This window comes from Vanacampus margaritifer, chromosome 18 (assembly GCF_051991255.1).
Source record: "Vanacampus margaritifer isolate UIUO_Vmar chromosome 18, RoL_Vmar_1.0, whole genome shotgun sequence".
NCBI classification, from domain to species: Eukaryota; Metazoa; Chordata; class Actinopteri; order Syngnathiformes; family Syngnathidae; genus Vanacampus; species Vanacampus margaritifer.
Window position 1 is genome coordinate 16,847,494 of NC_135449.1, and position 27,080 is coordinate 16,874,573.

Sequence of the window (27,080 nt, forward strand, 5' to 3'; positions counted from 1 at the left end):
GCGGTAGTGGGGGGGAGGCATAGCTGTGCCTCTCCTGAATCAGCATCAACATAGAGCCACGGCAATCAGAAACGAGTGATGATCTAGTCGGAATCACCACACAACCAAGATTTACATATGAATAATGAGAATCTGTAGTAGCTTTTCATTCACCAGAGACTAAAGTGTTCTACCTGTCCTCGGGATCACCAGGAAGAGGACATACCATTGGACTATCTCAGGCAACATGGGCAACCAGGAAGCTAAACAAAAAAAATCTGCAGCGGCATCTGGTAATGGTGGCTACCCTTTACTAGAAGAGGGATGGAGCGAGGAAGGAGGGGACGTGACAAGGCGGGGTGGAAAGAAGCACCATGGCAAGAATGAAGGAAAAGGGACAAGTAACACTAGAGGCGGAGGAGGTGGGGTAGGAGGAAGAAGGCATGGTACAGGTCTTGGCAAGAAGAAAAACAAATGTGAGTCCAAGTCCTCTGTTTTTTCTATCCGGAAAAGAAAGGGTCATCTCAAAGGTAAAGATGCATCCTCTTCAGTAACAGGCTCAAGTGAAGATGTGGTCACATCGCAACACAGCGAGCTGGCTAACTCAAAAACACCTGATCTGTCTGCAGATGAGCTTGGGCAATCAGGCACTGAACCAGGCTTCCTAGAAACAAAAAAGAAACAAGGCAAAAGTAAAGACGAACATAAGCCATGGAATGCAGTTGAAACGGGAGCAGCAGCAGCAGCCTCTCTGACAGAAAATGGTAGACAGAAAGGTGGGAGTTCTGGGTCTGACACTGACATCTACAGCTTCCACTCAGCAGCAGATCATGATGATTTGCTAGCAGACATCCAGCTTGCTATCAGGTTGCAACAACAACATGAAGGACTTGACACAGGTGCTGGGTCGCAAGTACAAGGTGAAAGCAGTGTTAGTTGGGGACGAGAGGCAAAGAGAACACAGAGTAATGGAGTTGTTAAATTACCCCCCACTGAAATACTTGACCTGACACCGGAATTAGAGCTTGGATCAGATGCACTGTCTTTCCTGGAGGTTGAAACCCTGTTGGATACAGACCAGCGCACTGAGAAACCACAAGTATTACAGTTATTTTCTCTCATAGAGGAATCCAAGAGAAAGGAAAATGGGAAGAAGGAAACGGGGGGAGAGCGGGAGATTCATGGGAAGGGGAAGAAAGCGACAAAGTCCTCTGTCAATACGGAAGTTACAGAAGACCAGCATGTCTGGATGCAGCAGTCCTCGCCCACAGACAGGGGATCTGCAGTCAACCCAGTTACTATGACAACTAGCAGTAGCTTCCCCAATCTCACGTTGGACAGTGCATGCACTTGGGAGCAGGAAGCAGGGGGTGAAGGCCAGATTGAGGAGCCGTGGGAGTCCGGTTTGAATGAAGCTGCGGATCAGTCACTTGTCAATAGCCACAAAGAAAGCGGTGCTACAATGGTAGGGATTATTTCAGGGAACATGTTTGAAGAAGGCGCAAGTTCTGAGTCACTTGTAGACTGCTCGAGTATTGTATCGGAAAGTAACCACATAGCTGCTGTTGGTACCAATGCTCACACGAGGAGCAGTGTTTGCTTTACACCTTCCCAAGGGAGCCCCACACTGGCCAAACACATACACAGGTCCCACCAGGCCGCTTCTCCCTCAAACCCTGTAGTGAAACCATATCCTCCCGTCTTCCCTTCATACATCAAGACCACCACCAGACAACTCAGCTCGCCAGGACATTCACCAGGTCTGTCTCCTTCTCATAGCCCCATGTCACCAAGAAGAACGCATCAACATTTCCAAAGGTAACTGTGGTTAAGTTTGGGCAGGTGTCTTCTGCCAGTTAAATTTGTGGTAGGGATTATCAAAACAATATTTATTAACTTAATGTTAATGTTAAGAGGAGGCATATGTGAAAATAGTTCTTATGTTTAGCATCTTTGATTAAACAATGAGTATCCTTTAAGTATCTCAAGGTCGGGCCAAGTGTCGTTTTTGGGAGTTTAAGATATGGCCACTCTAGACTATGCGAATAAAATACACACAATACGCACAATTTAACTCTTTCACTGCCAGACGTTTTCAGAAACGGGTTGTCCCCACTGCCAGCCGATTTAAGCATTTTGAGTGATCTTTCAAGGTCCACAGAAAATGTTGTGTTTGGACTATGGAAACACACATACTATCAAATGAAAGATTGGACTCTCAGCTTTCATCAGAAAAAAAAGTTTGTTTCTACCTTATTCCGTTCTTCAGTAATCAACAATAGAAAATGGTTGCTTTCACCGAAATTCTCTGTTTTGAAACAAAAAATGGAGAAAAAGAGCTTTTTGTGAAACGATGTTATTTCATGCACTCTAGTGAATTGTACACTTCTTTTTGTCCATGAATGATGCCACAAACACCTAAATAGTGCTTTACTTCTGTAAAACGCTTTCACCAACAATGAAAAAGTGTTTTTTGATTGCAAAATACGTTTATTTCCATTCAACAGTGTAACAATTTGACAAAACAATTTCGCAAACTATTTACAAATGTGTGCAACTGTGGTACTACTTACAATTATGTGGATGTTTCAAATACAGTTTTTCCTTTTGTAATGCTCTCCTGCGTGCAAGGAGACGCCAGGACTCGCACAACAGTTTACTTTCACTTTCGCATTGGTCCGTTTTGCGTGCAAACGTTACACTTTCTTGACGGGCTTTTTTTCCGGGGAATAAAAAGCAAGTAGCAGACTGTACACACTTCCTCCGATGAATATGCATTGGACTCGGGGTACTCTCCGTCGTCCGATCGAACGTCCGCCTGTGCGTGCTCAGTTGCGCTCCGCGTTACGACACCGTCATAGCCGCCGCGTCACCGGTTCCAATTTCGCCGTCAAGCTCGGATTCACCTTCATCATCATCGATGATGATCATCGTCGTCATCAATGTACTCTTTTAGCGTTGGTCGATGCCTTTCGTCTTGTAAGTGTAGAGCTGCTTGCAAACGCTCGCCATTGCCCGTTCCCTCCTCCATCTAGCTCCATCTAACGTCTTCTACTGCCGCGTCAATGCTTCCCAACCACGGAGTCACCACCCTCATCTTCATCATTGATGATGATCATCGTCGTCAACAATGTGCTCTTTCAGCGATGCTTTTGGTCTTTGAAAAAAACGGCTCGGGCGTGAGCTCCTCGCGACCGGCCGCCATTTTTCCTTTGTCTTCCATTCTCATCTCCTGCTCGACGCTCTAGCTCCGCCTCTACTGACGCCCACCCGATCTTGTCAAAAGAGAGTCATCGCTGCCCTCTAGGGGCCAAAAATAGTCATTAGGCACAACAGACAGGCTGGAAACTTTGACCAGACATGCGGAAGGGTTTCCTCTACCCGTTTCAAAAAAAAAAAAAAAAATCATTGGATGACGTCTTTTGACGTCATTGGCAGTGCTCCGTAGGTTTTTACTTGACGTCTTTAAACGTCAGTGGCAGTGAAAGTTCGTTAAATATCAACTTTTCCCCATTCATTTTCAATGGGACAGACATTGACATTTCAACAAAAATGGAAAGCCCACTTCCATACATACAACTGATCATCCATACCACCTCCCTGATACTCCTCAGTGGCACAGTTAGTAAAGCACATTGTCCAGTACCCACGAGGTAGCGGGTCCGAATCCCACCTGCGACTGTTCGTTGCCAATATATCCATGGCCATTATGATAAGTGATATAAATGTATACCAGCTCACTTTCAGTATACCTGAGTTCAAAATCCCGCTTCGACTACTCTTTAGTATAGGGGTGGGCAAACCAGAGTCCTGCAGGTTTTGGATGTTTCCATTCTCCAACACAGCTGATCAGCTCATCAGCAAGCTCTGCATAAACCTGATAACGATCCTGTTGATTGGAATCAGCTGTGTTGAAAGAGGGAAACCTCCCAATCCTGCAGGACTTTGAATTGTGAATAATAATAAAATTATTTCACAGCCATTATTTTTTTGATGTCATTCATCATTATTACGTCTTTACTCCGTTCTATATTCAAAATTCAAATTCAATGCAAGCTTTCTGTATATACTGACGTATTCACTACAATTACATGCATCTATGGCAGCAATGGCTCAGTGGTTAAAGCAATTGCCTGCCATCACGGAGAACCTAGGTTCAAACTCCGCTTGGACAACTCTTTAGTACAAATGCAATATTGAATATTAATTGTAAAATTATTTCACATCAATTACTTTTGATGTAATTCGTCATTATTTAAAAAAAATAATAATAATCTATATTACTGAATTCTATATTCAAAATTCAAATTCAACGCAAGCTTATATATTACTGACGTATTCACTACAATTATATACAATGTCACAAATACTTCCATATCCAGAGTAGTGTAGTTGTCAAAGCAAATGACTAGCATGTGGAAGGTCAGGGTTCAATTCCCACTTTATTTATTTTTTCAATTTCTGAATTAATTGAATCCAATAATTTAACATCGATTTTACTAAATGTCTTTTGGCATTAAGTGTTTTTTCTATATTAATAAGTATTTTTAGCTTTCTGTTCACAATGGCAACTCCTGCAAGACTTTCGACAATAGTTTTCCGACTGGATTCGGGTTTGAATTTCCTGCACTGTGACATCATCTGTGCTTTGTGTATTTGAAGAAGGTAGTGTGCAAATAAAATAACTTGATTTAACTTTACTCTTGCATTTACTGTAGGTTTTAATGCCTGTTTTGTTTTGGTTGGTAACAGAAACAAACCCATGGAAAATCCCTCATACACAATGATACAGCGAGCACACAGTGATATGTACAGTAGATATTATCTGTGCGTGAGCATGGCTTGAAAAACACCACACACACACCACCACCACAAGAAAACATTTGTAGGAAGTTTTGTCCATTTTTGCTTTCTTGTCAAACAGTGTGTCACAATGGCAGCAGGATTTGTTGAAATGAAACGCTTTAGGTAATTTAATTTTCAATATTTTTAGATAAAGCAGCAACAGTTTGAAGTACATCAAATTAAATATCTTGGGGTAGTTTAATAAAATATGGCCAAGTGTAAAATGATTATTTTTTGGGGGGGTATGACTCCAAGAGATCTTGGGTAGGTCTTGGGCTGTCACATACAGTATGCCTCCCAAATTTTGGTAGACCTAAGTGGAACAATGTACTGGGGCTTTTTCATTAATTATTTGTAGGAGGTGGTAATGAGCCTTTTTGTTAATAATCACACAATAAGCCTTGAAAGTATACTTTTTTGCCATTTGTGTTATATGTGTGCAAAATGTAATGTTTTCACGTGTTTAGACCATCAAAATCACTATATTTTTTCATGACGCATCACCACGGTAACAGCACTTGAGGAACAAAAAACATGGATAGTACTCTCCTCTGGTGGAATTTAAAGATTAAAAGGAAAAAGATGCACCCAAATTAAGAAAAAAACATTTTACATTTGATTCACAATTCAAGTATTTATTGCACAAATACGTCACATCACCAGAATAATCCATACTCGGTCCTAAATCACATTGAGAATCTGTGGGGTTAATCCGAAGAGGGAAATTAGTTTTAGAACACTTTTGTAAGACGGAGTGGTGTAATTACAGTATAAGAAGTTTTTTTTTTAGCTTTCTTATGGCAGTCATTATCACTTGAACACTATAAATTTTTGCTCTCAGGATGATGGGTAGTGATCAGCAAGTCCCAAGCCAGTGCTCCCAAAGCAATGCTGGTCCTCTGAGTCGCTCCGCTGACTGGACCGAGGAGCTGGAGAGGAGAATGAAGGGCAAGCTCAACAATGCCAACTCTGGGGATTTAGAAGACTATAGATATAGAGGTGGAGGAAGCCAACCAATTTGTGCAACAAGGAGATCTTCCTGTGGAGTTGCTGCATGCAGCTTCCAAGATGTCTTTACAGGTGAATGCCTAGGCCCTTGTCCACACTATTATGATCATTGTTTGCCGTAAAGAAAGGACATGTTAATGTCCACACTGACTGACAATGAGTCATGCCTATCAAAATGAGAAATGGCTGCATTTAGCATAAGTAACAGCAAAATAATATGATCTGATTTTGCTGTTATTTCCTGTCAGTTGGTTTCTAAACCACTTTTTTGCTGGTTTCTCAATGCCCAGGTAGAACTCTCCTGGAGAAACTGTTCCTTCAACAGCAACAAGAGGAGCCAGAGGAAGCAGAGAGACTCTGTTCCAGAATATTAGCCATGGGTCTTCTTCTGCCTTTCACCAACTGCTTCAGACAGCAGCTGGGAGCCAACACTGCACATATCAACTCTAATGAATCAGACAAGTTCCAAGTATGTCGCTACAGCTGTGGAATTTTGTCTAAATGAGGCATTTATATACTGTAGTTTTACTTAGGGTTGGTCCAATCTGATCCACTGGATCTGTATTGAATCCGATCCAGGCCAATATTGTCATGGTAGATGTGAATGGTTGAGGGATGGTGGACCCAAATACAGAGAAGTAAGGCAGTGAAACAGGAATCAAGTGCAATATGTGGAACTTTAATGGAACATAGGAAAAAAGGTGAGCAGACAACCATGACTTGATAGACAGGACGTAACTGGACTTATCACTATGACTGGACATGACGGGACCGGACATGACTAGACTCGTCGCCATGACTGGACCGGACAGGACATGACTAGACTGGTGGCTGTGACTGGACAGGACGTGATTAGACTGAAACGAGCATGTTGTGACCTGACTAGCTGTGGAGTGGCTATGGCTTGGCTGTGACTATACAAGAAACACGAGCTTCCACACAACTTTGACAATGCACCCACATTGGCTGAACAAAGACCACCAGAGAGACATGGCCTTAAGTAATGAATGGGGAAAAAAGGACACCAACACCTAAGAAGCCTCTGATTCAACTGAAACTTCTCCAGATGCAACACATAATGCCAGCGTAACATTAGCAGTAGACTGCTACAAACAAGACTTAAGCACAATTTTTTTTTTCCAGTACCCGCGCTTATGACAATAATTACAGATTTTATCTGAATCACTCTTAAGTCCCCCGTTAGACTAGTTGAAAACATTTTCACGAGATCCAGAATCAAAAGTCTTGCTAGCGGAATGAACCAAATGGTAATCATCTGCAAGTGCAGTCGCCTCAGCCACTGTCGAAGCTCCTCACTCGCTAATATACACAGAATTTTTAACTGCTCCAACAAAATGAGTTCACGCAAGTCATCCTTAGTTTTAACACCGGCCGAAGAACACCAGTTATCAAAGTGTGTAACCAAGTCGTGCATAAATTCCGAGTGAGACTTATCACCCAGTTTCCACCCACGAAAAAGCTGCCTATAGGCTTTGGGAAGTAGCTTATACGCTTTTAGAACTGCAGTTTTAACCACAGAATAAGTGGCACTGTCGACACCACTCAAAGCAGAAAATGCCTGCTCCGCTTTACAAACCAATACAAACTGCAACAGCAACACCCACGTCAACTCTGACCAACTACGAGTCTCGGCAAGATGTTCAAACTGAGAAAAAAAGTCTCAGGGTCATCCTCATTAAACTTAGGCACAAGCCTCAAATCACTCAACTCATCAGATCTGGTCAAACCAACACCATTAGAGTGCACACCAACATCACCTTCAAGTGTACCCTCTCGAAGTAACTCCAATCTTTGCTCACCAATTTCAAGTATAGCTTTCTCCAACTCTAACCTGCCTTTTTGCTCCTCAGCCTGAGCACGCAGCAACAAAAGCTCCTTTTTGCTACTTAAAAGTTAAACTAGCAACCGCCAACGATGCGTCAACCTGCACACCGGACTTCAGAACACCTAAATCAACTAACTCAGCTATCAAATTCTCCTTAACACAATCTTTACTCCTCCTCAAATCACAAACATTCAATTTATGATACTCCCCAATCAAAGCTAATTGCTTTCTATATACAAATATCCAAAGTGCTGACGCACAGCAACTCCACAAATGCTTCAACAACTTCATCCATGGCTACAAATAATCAAAGACCACAGAAGCTTAAGTAATGACCCAGTAATAGACAACAAAATCACGGATCTCCGCTAAACTACAGAGAAAAACTCTAAACCAACTCCCCCCTAGTCTTCTGGAGACAAGACTTACGTGTTGCTCACAGCGGCCAAGTGGCCCTGAACACACCCAGAGCTGACGATAGGGAGAAGGGGAAATGGAAGCTGAACCTGCACTTGCCTCCTTCCCAAATACCACCCCGCAGCAATCTCCTTATGAGAAAGTCACCTACACATACAAGGAAATCCGTATCTTTAAAACAAAATACATTTTACTGGTCATACACTCACCTTCTGGGCCACAAAACAGCAATCATCAGCCAAAACCATGAACGAACAAAAACGTCCTCAGCTCAAACTTCAACGCGATAGAAAACAACAAGCTGTCAAATAACCCAGCTACCTCCCCCCAAGAGCACTAACAAGCAACACTATCCATATAAGGAAAATTACATCACAGTAAAACCCCAAGAGATGCCATCCAAAACGCGCGAGCAGCCCATTCAAAACCAAACGCCAACCACGACGTCAAAACAAGCCCAACATGATCGCCCGACACGACCACGCTCAACAAATCAGAGTACAAACAAAACACAGAAAAACCACTAAACCAACCAAATCCAAAAACATAATTTTAACAAATGTTTTAGACGAGCCCTAACATTTGTTACAGCCAGCTCAAAGCCGCAAGAAGGAGGGGGAGACGAGACCGGTTAAAGTGCACAAATAAATAAGATTTATTACAAAAATAAAAAAAATAAAAATAAAAAAATAGTAAAAAAACAGCCTAAACAAATTGTGCAAACAAAAGACGAAGTCCTTAGCCCTCTGGCAGGCAGATGATGTGCATGGGCGCGCGCACAGAGACCAGAGGAGCCAGAATCTAGGGTGCCAGTGAGCAGAAAGCCACGCAGGCTTTTATACCCTGGCTGCAGGCTGATTAGGCAACAAGGTGCACCTGTGTGGAAAAGGAACAGAGAGGAGCGACCGCCACAGCCAATGAGCCCAACCCCCTTAAAGGCCCAGGGCCGTAACAGTGGTTACACATAACGAGACAAGGGGAAAGACAAGGAACACAAAACAAAAAACTTAACACTCAGACAAAGAACATGAACACCCAAAACGAAACGTGCCAAAAATGACTGGGTCGGTATTGGATTGTTTTTATCAGAACCAGTCCGATCCAATCTATAAATCCAAACTATATCATACAGTATATCCTCAACTTTACTTCGCACAACATGCTAACAGGCATCTGTTTTCGTCATACTGGAATTAGAGCTATTTCCTGCTTCTGTGTCTAATAATCATGGGAAATGTAGTCCTACACGCCTATTGCTGCTGTCAGACCAACGGAAGCTGAGCTACTAGGTACTGATACCTGGACAAAAATCTAAATAATCAGAAATGAAAATTATTTTATTTTTTTAAATTCAAAATATTAGGGTGTATACGTGTTAATTTATGTAAATACTGTATATATTTATGTATACACTGTATGTGCTTTCACATTGCATGCCATATTCTTGAAGTGCTGCATTTGACTGCATTTGATGTCATCCGTTTTAAATATTGGTAATACAGTGGCACTCCCATGACTCAATGTAACGTGGCTTGAGTGTGAGTGCATGTCTCTGCTCTTCTCCATTACGCTCCCAATTAGTCAAATGCGTAATCAAATACTACAAACTGGGAACAAAATAATTCACACTCGACTTATTTTTTTAAGGGAAGTGTCAACAAATGCGTCTCAACCTGTCGCTCTGTCAGTCATCTGGGCTTTTTCTACGGATACCTGTGATTTACTACTGTGTGCCTGTTCATTGAACGCACCTTGAGTCCACTGCAGGGCCAGGAGTGATTTTTGCTTTTTCTTGTGCTTACCGCGAAAAACATTTGCTCTTGTTACTAAGCGTCATGTCGGTTGACTATGTGAGAAAAAGTTCCATATGACACTTTGCGCGTCATAATTCTCAACGAGGAGTGGACGGCCAGCGAGCGCTTCAGTGTTCAGAGCGTGAAGTCACCTTCCTGAGCCCTCTCACACAAAATCTGAAAGAGGCATGCCGCTTAAGGCATTTTCTACATATCGGTAGACAGGTGGCCTTGCATGTATGTGTACCCACCTTTAAAACAGAGTTGGCGGACTGTCTCGTATTTATTTTTCTAAGTATCGGTGCTAATTTTTTTTGATACCAAGCCGTTTTTTATGCCAAAGCATGGAGGTACGGTACTGGTACCGGTATCCCGTGCAACACTAGTGAGTGCATTGAAATGTTTACGGCTGTTGAACTGTCAATCAAAATAGTATTTAGAATTAGCCATAGTAGTAACACAACCACCGGTCACCAGTGATGTTCAAACTTTTAATTTTGTCTAAGAAACCCCCATTTAGTTGCATGGTGAGCAAAAGCAAGCCAGACATGCAGCGCTACCCGATATTTCATGTCCGGTCTGAGCCTAATGTAATAACGCCAACTCTAATAAATAAACATACAGTGAGTGGAATTAGAATAAACTATTTAGCATGCAGTTCTTCACAAACATAATGTGCTGTGTGTATGAAAATGTTTTAAAATAGAGCTGTTCATTGATATTGCAACTAGTGCTCCATAAAATGTAGTACACGACTCCATTGTGTTTTCCTTCTTTCTCTAGGAGACCAGAATGGTTGTACAGTGAAAGTGGTGTTTTAGATGTCAGTATCAAGCAAATTGTATACACGTATTATTAACAACTTAAAGAGCGACAAAAAGAATCGGAAAAGTATAGGATCGGTATCGACCAAACCTGAAGGCTGCAGTATTGGTATCGGATACGAAAATGTGGTATTGAGCCATCCTTAGTTTTACTTATATAATAACGTTAATGTGTTTCCTCAGCATGACCAGCTGTATACATGGGCCGCTGTTAACCAGCCAACCATTTCCTTTGACCCTCTTGAGGCGAATCAACCAGTTAATCTGAAAGACTCTAGGACTAGTGGAGACAGGACTGGAGTCAAAGCCACAGATTCAGGTAAGAACACACACACACACCTCTCTCTCTTTATCTATCTATCTATCTATCTATCTATCTATCTATATATATATATCTATATCTATATCTATATCTATATATATATATATATATATATATATATATATACATACAGTGATCAGCATAAATGAGTACACCCCCTTCAAAAAATAAAACTTTAAACAATATGTCAATGAAGACAAAAACTATTTCCAAAATGATGACCAGACTAACTTTATATAACATCTGTTTAACTTATAACATGAAAGTAAGGTTAATAATATAAATTAGAGAACAACATTTTCAGTTTTACTCTAATTAGGGTGACGCAAAAATGAGTATACCCCACAGAACGTCTCTGCAGCAAAGACCAAAAAGCCCAAATTTTAGACTAGAAACGTCTAGGTGAGTCTCATAATTCATTACACAGGTGTCAAGCAGACAGTTGACTATAAATGGGGTGTTACTTAAAGAAAACAGTTTCCCATTTCATGCTGTTAGCTAGGGGTGTAAATTGCCTAGTACCTGGCGATTCGATTCATATCACGATTAATAGGTCACGATTCAATTCGATACCGATTAATCCCGATATGAATCTATAATATGACTTTTGCGATTTTTTTTAAGTAAGTAAACTTGTACGTGTACACTGTAAGATTTGTATGAACATTTATTTATTTATCAGAAAATTCAGGTTGCAGTCTGTTTCATGTTTGAACAGCACTGAAATAAAATATTAAGGCTTAATGTTCCATGAATATAACATTCTTCCAGGCTTAATGTGTAAATCCTAACCCTAAGTAAGACGTTTTGTTGAATATTCCCATAGAAAATTGATGTTGAAAATCGATTCGGCCGCATATTGAATCGATTCGAGAATTGTGCGCTGGATTTTTTCTAACACCCCTACTGTTAGCAATGGCACCACATGGAAGAGAAATATCACAAGATCTGAGAAAGAAAATAATTTCTGAACACAGCAAAGTTGAAGGCTACAGGAAAATCATTAAAGCTTTACTTATCAGTCAGAATACTGTAGCAAAAGTGGTAGAAAAATGTAAAAAAGATGGAACTGCAACCAAATCACATAGACGTCCAGGTCGTCCAACGATGTTAACAACTCAACAGCAGCGTCTTCTGATGAGAAGGGTGAAAGAAAATCGAAAATGTAAGTTCGCTGCAGTTATCCAAGGAAATAGAAAGCCAAACTGGGGTGACTATTTCCCATGACAAAATATGGCGTACACTGCAGAGAAAGTGCTTGCATGGGTGCCGTCCACAGAGGAAGCCTCTCCTAAAGCCCAGGCACAAAAACACACGCCTAGAGTTTGCCAGGGCGCATGCTGACAACTGGAACTCTGTACACTGGAGTGATGAGACCAAGATAAAAGTTTTTTTAACTGATGGCTTCAAAACTGTATGGCGTCACAAAGGTGAGGAATACAAGGAAAAATGCATGGTGCCTACAGTGAAACATGGTGGTGGCAGTGTCCTCATGTGGGTTTGCAGGAAGCTGAATTTCATTGATGGCATCATGAATTCACAGCTGCATTGCTCAATACTGAAAGAAAAGATGCTGCCATCACTCAGTGCCCTTGGTCGTCGTGCACGTTTCCAACATGATAATGATCCTAGGCACACATCTAAGGCCGCTGTTAGATTTCTGAAGAATAACCGGGTAAAAGTGATTCAGTGGCCAAGTATGTTTCCTGATCTGAACCCAATTGAACACCTATGGGTAATTCTAAAGAGGAAAGTTAAAGTTAAAAATACTCTCCATCCAGCATCCAGTCTCTAAAAGAGGTCATTCTTGAAGAATGGGAAAAGATTGATGCAACAAAATGTTGACAGCTTGTTCATTCCATGCCTAGAAGCTGTGCTGTGATTAAAAATCGTAGAGGCCATACAAAGTACTTGATTTAGTCATTTTTGTTGAGGGGTGTACTAATTTTTTCATCAACCTTATTTGAGTAAATATGAAAAATGTGTAATCTAATTTATATTATTAACCTTACTTTCCTGTTATAAGTTAACCAGATGTATATTAAACTTGGTCTTGCCAACATTTTGGAAATAGTTTTTGTATTCATTAAGATATTGTTTAGAATGTTACTTTTCATGTACTCATTTACGCTGAGCACTGTATATATCAATAAGTTTAAAGATCAAATGAGTTGTTTTGAGGATGAAATATCTTTTGACTTAAACACTATTGTGAAGTATGCCCCACCTTTGATTTCAGTTTAATTTGTCTATGAATATGTATCGCTGGCATCAAGCCGAAACCTCCTACGTCACAATTTAATAAATGTCACAATTCTTCACAAATCTATATTTTACAAATTATTGACCACTCTAAAGTATTGCAAATGGCTTGCTCTCTTTGACAATGCAATGCTAATGGTTGAAAGAAGATGTTTTAGGGTCTCCTGGAAAATTATGAGTTTGGAAGTAAAAGGATTCCGCCCGACGCCAACGATATATATAATATGCATAATTTATATGCTCACTAAACATTTACATAAGTAGGTGTCATCTGGTTGCTGCGTGTACTGAATTGTGACAGTCTGAACGGATCATTTCTCTATCTCTTATCGCCTGCATCTTAGGTTGGAGGCAGCAACCAAATGAGAGCCAAAATTGTCAGGTAAGTCACCTATTGGTAATGTAGACTTCCATTCAGCTGATTCAGTTTGCCCCCCCCCCCCCCCCTATTTTCAGGAGGAGGTTTTGCTGAAAACAGTTAAACTGAAGGAAAAACATGTTAATGTCATCCAACAACTGGAGCAAACCATTGAAGATCTCAGGACTAAGATTGCTGAACTAGAGCGGCAGCCCCCTCTACCGGACAGAAACATAAAAACAGACAAGGACCATGTCGAGGAGGAAGGCCTTTTTAGGGAAGTGTGTGATGCTCACTTTCAGACTGAAGCAGCTCACTTTCTGTGCTCTTTGGAGGCAAAATCTGTGCAAACATCACCGATGGATGACAGTTTTGAGTTCAAAGCCCCTTTTAGTGAGCCAAGTGGAGTCAATGGTGACCTGCAACTCCCATTTAGCCAGAGTTCATGTCAGCAGCAACCCCCGCCAGCGATTCTAAGTGGCACATCTCTCCTTTTGCCCGGACAGATAGCAGTACCTGTCCCGCCTTCTGTTCCATCCTTATCAGGAGGATCAATACCACCCCCACCTCCTCTTCCTCCGCTCCCAGCTGGATCTGCTCCACCCCCACCTCCTCCACCCCTCCCTGGTGGAGCAGCTCCACCACCACCTCCTCCTCTCCCTGGTGGACCAGTTCCACCACCACCTCCCCCTGTCTCTGGTGGCGTTGCTTCACCCCCACCTCCTCCTCTCCCTGGTGGACTAGCTCCACCCCCACCTCCTCCTCTCCCTGGTAGTGTTGTGCCACCCCCACCTCCTCCACTTCCTGGTGGAACCAGTGCACCTCATTGTGGGCCTCCCCAACCCCCTCCTCCACCTGGTTTAAGTTTTGTTCCTCCAGCTCCCTCGGGATCTCTGAGCTCCTTGCCTCCTCCTCTCCCTCTGGGGCTGTATACTCTGGGCCTTACCCAGGAGAAGCCACCCAGGAAAGCAGTGGTGGAGCCTCCCAGACCCATGAAGCCACTGTATTGGACCAGAATCCAGTTGCACACTAAAAAGTAAATGTTTTTTTATCCAGAGGTGGCAAATCCAGGTTCAAGAAAGTAAAAATCCTGCCACAGTTTGGCTTTAGCCCCTAATGCTTGCTAGCTAGCTAGCTCCCTAAAAGGTAAACAAGCAACATGGCAGCTAGCCAGGGCGCTAGCTAGCTAGCACCAGGGGTTAAAGCCAAACTGTGGAAGGATTTTTACTTTCTGAACCTGGATTTGCCACCTCTAATATTAGTGAATCTCTAACTGACTGGAAATAGCAAACACAGTGGAAACTCACATAGTCCATTCCAGTGTTTATCAACCCTGGTCTTCGGGGCACACTATCCTGTATTTCCATGTCTCCCTATTCCCAACGCAGGTGATTCAAATGACAGCTCATCAGCAAGCTCTGGAGAAGCCTGATAATGATCCTCATCTGCGCCAAGGACCAGGGTTGAGAAACACTGGTCTATTCTGTGTAGGGTGTGCCAAAAAAATCTATTCTCATAAGAATTGCAATTCTCATTTAGTACGATTTAGAATAAATTTGAAGTGTCCCAAAATCGATTTTATTTAAATTATTTTATACTTTCTTCTCCTTGTTTGTGTGTGCCTTTACTGGGAATGCTGTACCCGAATTTCGCCAGATAGAGGCAATGTGGTTCCGCGTGTTCCGATACATAGTTAAGTTGTAGCCACATTAGAGAGTAGAAGAAAAAAGTCACGATCAAGTTATGCCAATAAAAGTTGTTTTTTTGCAGCCTAGGAAGAGCATATGCCGGTGAGTAATGTTAAGATGCTTATTTGTATACATTCCTGAAACATTTTGTATGAATAGCTGTTCTTTTGAGTAATAAAAGTGCCACAAGTAGCGTTCTAATTAGCATTAGCGAGTCAGAATGGAGTAGATCATGACGATTCTTTGCTCATCTATGAATTGAAACAGAAATCATTGTCAATCAAATCATTTTGAATCAAAAATCTATTCTGAATCAAATCGCAGACCCAAAAATCTGAATCGAATCATGAGACAAAGATTTCCACCCTTACTATTCTGTAATGCCGATTCATTTTCACGTTCTAATTTCAAAATAATTTCATCAAGCAAATTAATTCATCCCGGGCTCAAACGATTATCTGATTATCTATGCATCTGATTTTTCTAAAGTACCAGTATACAATGGGTTGGGCCATGAACATTTTTGGTGTACTAAATAACCAAATGTTACAGGAAACAGCAACAGTCACAACTCGATTTGCTAGAATTTACCTTTTATTCCCCGCAAACAGAAATACTCACAACTTGCTTTGCTAGAATTATTGTACCTTTTATTCCCCGCAAACAGCAATAATCACAACTTGCTTTGCTAGAATTATTGTACATTTTATTCCCCGCAAACAACAATCAATACACTACAACGTTAAGCAGCATAATATGATGATCATCAGCGCTTACCTTGACACTAGACCGGAGAGCCTATGGTCCGGGTAGAACGAGCTGCAAAACGGCTGGGCAATCGTACGTGTTCCGCAGCTGACTCTGTCGGGACCGCGTGCCGCTCCGTCTTTTATTCATTAGCGTGGGAAACCGGGCTAGCAAAGCCCTTTCTCAGACATTTTTGAAAACATGTTTTGCAAAGCAGGGAAGGCTGTAGTATAAACAAGGAAGAGTTCCCAGGCTGATCCCGCCCTTTATTTACAAATTGTTGGGCACCTGGATTTGTACAACAGTTCAGGACAAAAACATTTCCTTATATAAGAGGTTTCATGAGGACATAAACAAACCATATTTTTTTTCCCTTCACAATGGTAAACTCGCTACGTTCGGACCAAGTGGTGTTAGGTATCTATAAGGGATATGTTTCTGCCAAGAATCAACATTAGAACACATCTTGAGCTTGTGTAATTTGTTATTTGTGTACTAGTGTTTAATTGGTGTATGTAATGTATATCAAATTAAGTATACTGTATTGTTCATGTTTTATCAAAGTATTAATGAAACGCGTTGCACTTCCTCATTTTTTCCTTACTTTGGTGGCATCACATAAAAACACAAGAAAAAGCCAAACAAACCTGTGGCTTTAATCCTCCACATGCTAAGCATGTCTAAACAAAAACTTGATTTTTGAGGCACATTTTTGCAAAATCACTTTGAGCCTTTGACCCATTTCAGACATTTGACTTTAGAGGTTCCACTGTAATGACATCAGTGTGTCTGGCATTACAACTGGAATGTGCTTTAAAACAGACAGAGTATATTCATCTTTTTTCTTGTTTATTAGGGAAATATTGTCTGCATCCGTGTGGGAAACGATAGAGGAGCCTGACGTGAACTTTGAGGAGTTTGTAGAGTTGTTTGCCAAAACAGCCGTCAAAGAGAAAAAGCAGCCACTCTCTGACACTATCACCAAGTCCAAGGCCAAACAGGTAGGCCTATAAATACCGTACATTTATTATTCCTCCTATACCAAGCAGTTTCAGGACTACAATCACAAAGTACACCATTCAGGAGCATCTTCTAAATACGGCCACCTAGTTCCTACAGTAGTTTAAAAACACTCAATTTATTTACTAATACTAGGCAAGGGCAGCATTGTTTAAAGAGCCATATTATGGGAAAGTAACTTGTACAGTATGTAAATAAAGTCCCGTTTTTATTGAGTGAGCTACAGTCTCGTCTTTATTAGTCGACGAAAATGCAGACTGATTTAGTTGCAGTTATTGTTTATTAATGGGGTTTTAGTATAGTCTAGTGTAGTTTTCGTCCAGTGAAAAATGTGTGTTGACGAAAATATTTGTATTTAGTTTTCGTTGACGAAATTAACACTAGTGGCCAAGCATGGCGCGGAGCATCATATGACTACTGTCGGCCTCGAAGTGTACTCATGAACTTAGCACCTAAATTCTGCCAAGACTGCAATATCCAGGGAGGCGTTCACTACGATAGACACATGCCTGTGAATATAGACCCATTTCCAGTTTACATCATCAAATGTTTCACGTGCAATATTGACAAAAAAAAAAAAAAACATGAGACAAGCACAACTTTGTCGCTGCCTGTCCCTTCCAAGTGGTAGCTGGATCTGTTAACTCAAATTTTGAGTTTGTTGTTTGTTAGTGGACCATTTAGGCATAGCAGACAGCCCCCATTGTACTGCGGTGGTATTTGAAACTGGTCACAGGTCAACCATACCCTATGCTAGTGGCGTCATATAGTTGCCAAGGTAACACTTCAAACTAAATATTCCTTGGGGCCATTTGTGGTACCAGAAAGGCATTACGACTATGTGAATGTGGTTTTGGTGGGCCCCCTTTTCCACTACCATGGTTTTAAGTTACTACCTTCTCACAGTGGTGAGCAAGACCACCAGGTGGCGAAAGCATGACTTCTGGCTCCAGGTTGATAATTTAGACTTACAGTTCCAAGTTACTCTACACACGAATCAAGCTGTTCATTGTTGTTATGTATTGGAGAGTAAATCATTGACTCATCTTCGAATCCTGCCGCATCAATTACGGTATTTCCACACTATAATTCTTGGCTCTTGAGGTATTTTAACAAATGCATCGAAAACAGAGCAGACATATTATTAAGACACTTTTTTTTTAATTGTCAAAAAAATGTATCATGCCATATTAAGTAGTGTATTTTGAGTTTAGGAATGCTCCAAAACAATCACAAAAGGTAATGTTAATGCATTAAAGCCAGTGTTCATTGCATTTTAATTCTGAAATATCTTAAGTTCATATCTAGCTCATATCTAACACTTCTCCTAGGTTGTCAAGCTTCTAAGCAACAAACGATCTCAGGCTGTAGGAATCCTTATGTCTTCGTTACACCTTGATATGAAAGACATCCAGCATGGTGAGTTTGTTTGAATTTAGGATTGACTTGCACTCGTGTTTCAACACAATTTTTTTTTTACATTTTCTGCAGCCATCTTGAACTTGGACAACACAGTAGTTGACCTGGAGACCCTTCAGGCCCTGTATGAAAATGTAGGTTAAAAACAAAATCATATCTATCTATCTATCTATCTATCTATCTATCTATCTATCTATCTATCTATCTATCTATCTATCTATCTATCTATCTATCTATCTATCTATCTATCTATCTATCTATCTATCTATCTATCTATCTATCTATCTATCTATCTATCTCCCACCCACCTACCTACCTACCTAGTGTCTTACTCCCACATTCCATGCATGTTAAGCTATTGTCATTGATTCAAGGGTCTGCCCCCGACTCTCACCTAAAGTCAGCTGAGATAGGCTCGTGCTCGTTCAAGACTTTAAAAGCCTTTTCACACTGCACTTGGTTTCCTGATGTTCAGTGTGGGGCAGCTCATGCGGATGACAGTGCCCCAGTGAAAGCTTCCCCATATTTGGAAGTGCTTGTGTGGTGACTTCACATCAAAGTATGGTAAAACAGCTGGACAACGCCACTTTGGGAATTACACCCAAGGAATTAGCTCTAATAAGGCACGCAAGTTCCGATTTGACTAAGGAGCTTGAGAGGGTGTCTGAAAATAATTACAAGTTTATTTAATTGATACAACAAAACTCAAAAAAGACCTTCAGTAGCTGGAGCTCAACAATAGAAAAAATACAATACACATCAATGCACGTGACACATATCACACACATAAGTGAAGGAACAAATGAATATGAAAATCAAAAAGAGGAGCAAATCACAATTTAACTAATTGAGCCACCCAATAAAGCTTAACTCATTGCGGGAAACCTTTGTTTCTGTAAAAGTTTTTTTTCTTGATGTTTTTTTAAGTTTTCTGCATTGCCTTGGGAGAAGTCAAATTCAACCAAAGAGTCAAATAGGGTGGTCTATTGCTGTTAGCACTGTGAAATCACTGTCAGTTACCCTCCTGCACCTACTGACATCACCGGGCTGCCGTCCATGAGTTGAACATTTTTCAACTAACGGGCACGTCAACGGCCATCTTGTCGGTATGATGTGAAACGGCATTGCCTAAGTGTACTGTGAAATTTACAATTTATTTGCAATGTAAGAAGGACACAAAAATGGTTGGATTTGTGTATAAAGTTTACATGTGTTTATGAACTATGGAAGTGTGGCCAGAGGGTCACTCAGCTATGTGTATTCCACAGAGGGCGTTGCCAGAGGAACTGGACAAGATCGAAAAGCACATTAAATCCAATAAAGACAAGGAGAATGCTAAACCACTGGACAAACCTGAACAGTGAGTTATTGCCATAGACACTTCACAACTAAAATTTAACATTAATCAGGGTTATTGTTTTTTCCAGGTTCCTCTACCAGCTCTCCCAGATCCCCAGTTTTTCTGGTCGAGTTTTTTGTATCCTCTTCCAGTCTAGCTTTTCTGAGTGCATGTCATCTTTAATGAGGAAACTGGATACACTGCTGAGTGTATGCAAGGTGAATTATATCTGCCTCCCTCCAACAATACACTTCAAAATGATAGCTTCACTATTAGTTATGAGAAGAATACCTGCCCACCAGAGATGGGGACTCGCAACTCAGACTCAGACTCGCGAGAGACTAAAGTCACTATTTTTTGAGACATGCAACTCAGCTTAGATTCGTCCACTAAAGACTCGATAACTGACTCGGAACATTACAAGTCTCTAATGAAGATTCAGAAAACAGGTGGATTGATAAATGGATGGATGGATAGATGGAGAGCAATGTCCAGTGTTAATGACATAGAGTAGGCAAATGCAAAAACACAAACAATCACCAGCATGGCAAACTCAGAGAAACAGGCTGCTTTTGCTTTTAAAGACTTTATCCAGTGAGTCAGACTCATGGTCAGGGACTTGAGACTTGATTTGGGCTTGGAGCCTAAAGACTTGGGGCTCTATTTTCATTCTAATGCAAGTCTGGCGCAAAGCGCACTCTAATTGTTCACATGGGTGGAGTTTTCTTTCTTTTGGTATTTTCATATACTTTGTGCCTGGGCATAATGGGGGCATTTGCACCGTTGTGCGCTTTTATAGATAGTATTCACTGACGTTACGGGATCGCAAGTCGGACTCTCATGGTGGGTCAACTTTCCAGCAGACTCAGCTGTGTTTCTATTGTGTTTACACCAAATGTTCTTTTGTTATTGATGAATGTCACCCCCGGTTTCCTCTAACGTTACTTGTATAAGGATGACATATGTGGAAGATTTAGCTCAACACTCCTTGCAGCGTTGAAACGTTAGATTAGTGAAAAATCTCAGGTTATTTTTTAAAACAAGTTAGCTAATTTCCTGACCGCGCTAGCTACTAGAGCTACCATGTTACAACAAAAACAACAATGGTTGATTCATCACTTATTTTCGTATACTTTAACAACACTTTGGGCTGCTGTGAAAGGAAAATAAGATACCTGAAGGAAAGTATTTGGGGAGATCTCATAATCGAACATCTTGACTACTAGATCTATTTTTTGCCAAAGCTAGCCACTGCTAGCAGCTCACATATATCAAAATCACATTATGATATGATATATACAATGACGCTTACCTTAATCAAAATGGTCAGAACACACTTTGGTAGACTTTGTCAGTTGGAAATCTTTTCGATTTATCTTTGCAATTCCAGACAATTCTTTGTCCGTTCCCATTCGACATTCCATGGACCCATGAACGGCACACAATATGAGGCATATGACGTTGTGTGAGTACTATCTATAGAGGATGAAACAAAACGTTTTCCCGGTCAATCGTAAACGGCCTGACAATGCAGTAACAGAAACAGATTCGCTGGGGCCCATGCACGACATCGGCAGATGAACTTCAATATAAATCTTCTTGCGATAGATGTGATGCGGGCAATTTGAAATCACGTGTGGGACCCCTTAACACTTGCCCCAGCACAAACATTGGCCGAGCGCATTCTACTTTCTGTTACCAAATTGGCAGATGAGTTGGAGGAGCGGCAACTGTGTCCATTGGAATACCCAGAAAGGTGCAAGATGGCACCGAACAGTGTATATGTCAGATTTAGTAATAGGTGTAGACCCAAACGCAGGGAAGCAGGGAGGTAATACACGTTTGTGCACAAAAAAGTAAAGGCAAACAAAAATGAAAATGCAAACTACCCTGCCAAAACACCCATGTGGGTTAACCCGGAAATGGGCTGGTGAATGGGTCCCATGTTTTAAGACAAAGTTGATGTTCTAACACTTCCAGCAAATATCGATGACATGAAAGATTAAATAACAACTGCAATCAACAACACGGTGGACTGTGAAATCCTGAGGTTTAGGAGGAATTCTCATATCAGTTTGATGTTGTCGGTTCTGCCGGTGGTGGCCACATGGAGCACTTGTAAAACATGAAATAAAAACTTAAAGGTATGTACACTATATGTGTCTAAGCTATGGTTCTCTATTGTTTTTTTGTTTTTGAAATAACACGTAATGATTTGGGCATTTTTTTTGTTTGTTTTTTTAAATCACCCTGTGCTTTGAACCAATTTTCAGTGTCCAGATGGGCTCAAGTTTAGCCTCATATGGCTCCTAGCTAAAACCCACATGGGCAAGGATGAGCTGGTGAATGGGCCCCATATGGGCTGTCCAGCTGGGTCCCAGTTAATTTTGTCTGGGGGTTCCATGGTGGTCCCATGTGGGCAATCCCAGACGGGCTCAAGGTGGCAGTTATATAGGCCCTAGCTAAAACCCGTGGGCAACCCAGCTTTCTCCCATCTGGGGCCCTCTCTAGCTGGGGTGATTGTGGTGTTCCTGATTGTACCCATAAGTGCTCCTTTCACACTCATGCCACACAGTTATTTTGTTACAAAATTAAATAACAAGAAGACCAGTAATACAATCAATTACCTTTTTATTATTATTGAACGCCAAAGAACATCAAATGGTCAGTGTTCCCTCACTGTCAAACTGAATTATTAATTTTCCACCTCAAATGAGCCTGGAGCCTGAAGTACTTGTTGAGGTAGCAAAATGTTGATCGGCGGCAGACTTGATCGGCAGGGGGGAGGGTTTTCCTATATCTTTTGGGAATGATGTGCAGCGCTTTCTTCTAGGTTTGAATATTATTCTTGTGCTATCAAACTTGTATGAAATGAGAGTCTTAAAGGGCTTCAAGCTGTCCAAGTGGTGCCCATATGGGCCTCAACTGTATGTGTTTGCTGGGTAGATATTCGGGTAATCTCCAAAAACACAAAAACCAGCAAAGTCCAAAGCGAGATCCAAAGCAACAAACACACAAGTAACAATACAGGGCAAGGACATGACATTGACAATGAACCAATAAAGACTGAAAGAAAGTAGTGAAGTAAATACACACCAACTGACGAGAGAACAAAAGGCGCCTAGACAAGACACATGTGGCTGAGGGAGCTGATTGGATGACACAAGGGACCGGGAGGGTGTGGACTGTCGCAAAGCAAAGCACCCAACGCTTCAAAGTGTGAATGCTTAACATCATATGGTTAATCTCTGCTAAAGCAACTACTATCTCCTTATTTAAAAACCTGACAGAAAAATATTGGCACAAACATCTGAGTAGTATGCTACGTGTATTTCTTGTAAGTTTCTGAGTTTTTTCTCTCGCAAATCTGCCACTTTATAAAAATAGCAAACTTTAGACTTTATAAAGTGGCAAATTTGTGATTTTTTTTCTCAGAATATTACATACATTACAATAATACAACGTTGTTGCATCCTAAAGGTGTAAAACAGAAGCTCCAAGTTTTTTAAAAGTAGTTTCAACCCCAAAAGTTGCCAGAGTAGTTTTCAAGTGTCAAAGATCAAGCACTAATAATAACACAATTAAAAGGGAAAAAAAACTTTTTCCAACTGCAAAATGACACGTTGAGCTAAGATATCATCACTCAGATGCAATTAATCCAAACCATCACAACACATTGTATCAAATATCAATGTGAAGAATACCATCTTTTCCTATGTGTTCAAACTGAAAATATGATTTCTTGTATAGGTATTACAGGACAGTGAAAAGGTGAAGCAGGTTCTAGGTCTGGTGCTGGCTTTTGGCAACTTTATGAATGGAGGAAATCGCACAAGAGGTCAAGCTGATGGCTTCAGTCTTGACATACTTCCCAAGCTCAAAGATGTTAAGAGCAGTGTGAGTAAACTGAAAATATTGTAGATATTCTAAAAATGACAGTGTTGTGAGTAACCTGAACTATAATCTGTGAGAGGCAGTAATAGTTAGTGAAATGTCACATTGACAGCACATAGACTAATTGTTGTACCATAGAAATGAAGGTAACATGAGGTTTAATCATGACAATTTAATGAAACAAAACACGTGTAAGGCAAATCTCTACGACTAAACGAATTTATGCAATATTGCGTTGGTGTTCCAATATAGTGTGTGGATGTAATGTAGAGTAGATATATCAGTGACACCATCAGAAATCATACAGTACTTTTAACACCCTTTTTTGTTTCCCTCCAACGTATAGGACAGTATGAAAAGTCTTCTGTGTTACATAGTTGCCTACTACCTAAGAAATTTTGATGAGGTGAGCTTTTACACTACGTGTACCATTTAAAATACAGATCAGTGATTATCTCACAGGTATTGTTACCACTAGTATATTGTTTTGGGGTTCATTCCCTTCAATCTCCTCTTTAGATTTTAGTTGGTTGCAGAGGTGGCAAATCAGGTCCAGGAAGTAAAAACCCTGCCACAGTTTGGCTTTAGCCCCAGGTGCTAGCTAGCGAGCTCCCTAGCTAGCTCCTCGGTTGCTTGGTTACCTGCTAAGGAGCTAGCTAGCTAGGGTTTTTACTTTCTGGACCTGGATTTGGCACATCTGGTTTGGTTGGTTGGTTGGAGTGAAAATAAAAAAATTTAAGAAATAAAAGAATTGTGTAAAATAATATAAGAGGAAAATAAAGACCTACATGTACAGTTAATCTAATCAATACAATAAAATCTCAAACATTAGTTGTTGCATATGTGGGCACACATGCACATGCCCATACATACATATATGCTCTTAAATTCATTTATATTTTTACCTGTTTGTTATCTTTTTGTAACACTATCTTTTTGAATCTCTTTTTAAACACAGTAATTGATTGATACTTTTTCCAATTCAGTTTTATAATTGTTCCACAAAGTAATCCCTTTAACATGATGACTGTGGACTTCTCGGTTATTGAGAGACTCGGGGGCAGTCTCATCAAATTGGACAAGGCCAAGGAGGTGCACGATCTCAACGGGAGTGGGCTTTTTGTTGTTACACACGAGACCGAATTGTTGGGGTTAGTTTTGTCTGGTATCCATCATGAGTAAAGACGTTTTTTTTTTTTGTTATGCCTCTGCAATCCGCGCCTGTAGTACTGGGGCTAACCTGTTTTAAGATTCACAATCCAAACATAAATTGGCAGATACCTAAAATAGTCGGAGCTTGTTCTGTCATTGTAACTGCTTGCAATCCACTGATTCTATTTCACAAAAGAAACAGTTGGCTCCAATAGATTTGTCTTCTGTGCCCACTGACTATAATGACCTTAAATTACTCTTTAGTAAGGATCAGGCCCAATCTCTTCCACCACATCGCCCATATGATTGTGCGATTGAGCTGGTACCCAATGCACCATTGCCTAACGCTAGACTTTGTCAGGTGTCATAACCTAAACAAGAGGCCCTCAAGGAATATATTTCGTCGTCACTGGCATCTGGACTTATTTGGCCATCAACCTCTCCAGTGGGAACCAGCTTCTTTTTTTTATAGAAAAGAGAGATAAAACGCTCCGTCCGTGCATAGACTACAGAGTGCTAAATGACATAACTGTAAAGAATAAGTATCCTTTGCCACTTATGGACTGTGCATTTACTCGTCTACAGTCTGCATCCATTTTTACCAAACAAGACCTGCGCAATGCTTATCATTTGGTAAGGATTATAGAGAAAGAGATGAGTGGAAGATTCAACATTCAGCATTCAACACTCCCATGGGGCATTTTGAATATCTGGTAATGCCCTTCGGACTTACTAATGCACCTGCGGTTTTTCAGAATTTGATAAGCTATGTTTTCCATGACATGATTGGCCAGTTCTGCTCCGTCTATTTGGATGATATTCTTATATTTTCCATATCCCTCGAGGAACATCAGCAGCATGTTCGGCTGGTGTTGCAATGGCTACTTGAGAACTGGTTGTACGTAAAGGCTGAGAAATTTGAATTTCACTCGCCTTCTGTTAAGTTTCTGGGGTTCATTGTGGAGAAGGGCCAGTTGAGAGCCGATCCAGGCTGTGGTCGTATGGCCCTACATCAAGGGTGCACTTGCAAAGGTTCCTGGGGTTCGCCAATTTCTATAGGCAATTCATCCGCAATTATAGTTGTAAGACAGAACCTTTGACAAGGCTCACATCAGTAAAGAGACCTTTCATTTGGACCCCAGAAGCTGAGTCTGCGTTTGAGTTAAAACATCTTTTTACCAACGCACCCGTTTGTGCTCACCCTGATCCAACTCTACCTTTTATTGAAGAAGTGGATGCCTCGGATTCAGGAGCAGTGGCAGTTCTGTCACAGAGGACCCCAGTCGACAAGAAGGTTCATCCCTGCGCCTTCTTCTCGCGCCACCTCAGTCCGGAACGTAACTATGATGTTTGTAATAGGGAGCTGCTTGCCATTATTCTGGCACTTCATAAGTGAAGGCACTGGCTGGAGGGTGCAGCTGAGCCTTTCGTGGTGTTTACTGACCACAAGAACCTGGCCTATATCCGAGCAGCCCGAAGACTGAATCCTCGTCAAGGATGTTGGATCCTGTTCCTCACCCACTTCAACTTCACAATTACCTACCGCCTGGGTTAATCAAACCTGATGCCCTGTCGAGAAATTTCAGTTTGGATGAGGTGGACACCACACCTGAGACAATTGTACCTGTGGCTCGAGTGGTCAGAGCGCTCCAGTGGGAGGTTGAGAAAAGGGTGACCAACGCCTTAAAAGACATTTGTGTGCCTGAGGGATGTCCAGCTGGCAAGCTGTTTGTGCCACAGGAGCTAAGGAGAGAAGTTATAAGGACGTGAGTCTAAAGTCGCTTGCCATCCTGGCATAAACCGCACGTTTCCTAGAAGTTTTGGTGGCCTGGGGCTAATAAGGACATTCAGGAATATGTCACAGCATTCTGTTTGCGCCCGCAACAAGTCGTTTCACTGTTCCCCAGCTGGTCTGCCACACCCATTGCCCGTCCCGTCTCGCCCATGGTCACATGTTGCACTGGACTTTGTCACCGGTCTTACCATGTCCCGAGGAAAGACTGTGGTTTTTAGTGTTGTTGACCGGTTCTCCAAAATGGCACACTTCATCCCTCTCCTGAAGTTGCCTTTTTCGCTGGAAACTGCTAACCTGCTTATCGACCACGTCTTCCCGATTCATGGCATCCCATTGGACTTGGTTTCTGACAGAGGTCCTCAGTTTGTTTCC

At 41.3% G+C, this 27,080-nt stretch overlaps 1 protein-coding gene across 2 annotated transcripts in view; it reads left to right on the forward strand.

Moving 5' to 3' along the window:
• The first annotated feature begins 12 nt into the window (after positions 1-12).
• Positions 13-27,080, forward strand: part of fmn2b (formin 2b) — a 53,627-nt gene continuing 26,559 nt past the window's right edge. For both annotated transcript variants that reach the window (XM_077550487.1, XM_077550488.1), the window contains exons 1-13: positions 13-1,797; positions 5,666-5,904; positions 6,123-6,301; positions 10,896-11,031; positions 13,641-13,678; positions 13,753-14,690; positions 16,946-17,090; positions 18,441-18,528; positions 18,601-18,662; positions 19,797-19,888; positions 19,956-20,085; positions 23,618-23,764; positions 24,108-24,167. In XM_077550487.1, coding sequence (XP_077406613.1) covers positions 227-1,797; positions 5,666-5,904; positions 6,123-6,301; positions 10,896-11,031; positions 13,641-13,678; positions 13,753-14,690; positions 16,946-17,090; positions 18,441-18,528; positions 18,601-18,662; positions 19,797-19,888; positions 19,956-20,085; positions 23,618-23,764; positions 24,108-24,167 — 3,825 coding nt within the window. In that variant the 5' untranslated portion in view covers positions 13-226. The remainder of the gene's footprint in view (positions 1,798-5,665; positions 5,905-6,122; positions 6,302-10,895; positions 11,032-13,640; positions 13,679-13,752; positions 14,691-16,945; positions 17,091-18,440; positions 18,529-18,600; positions 18,663-19,796; positions 19,889-19,955; positions 20,086-23,617; positions 23,765-24,107; positions 24,168-27,080) is intronic.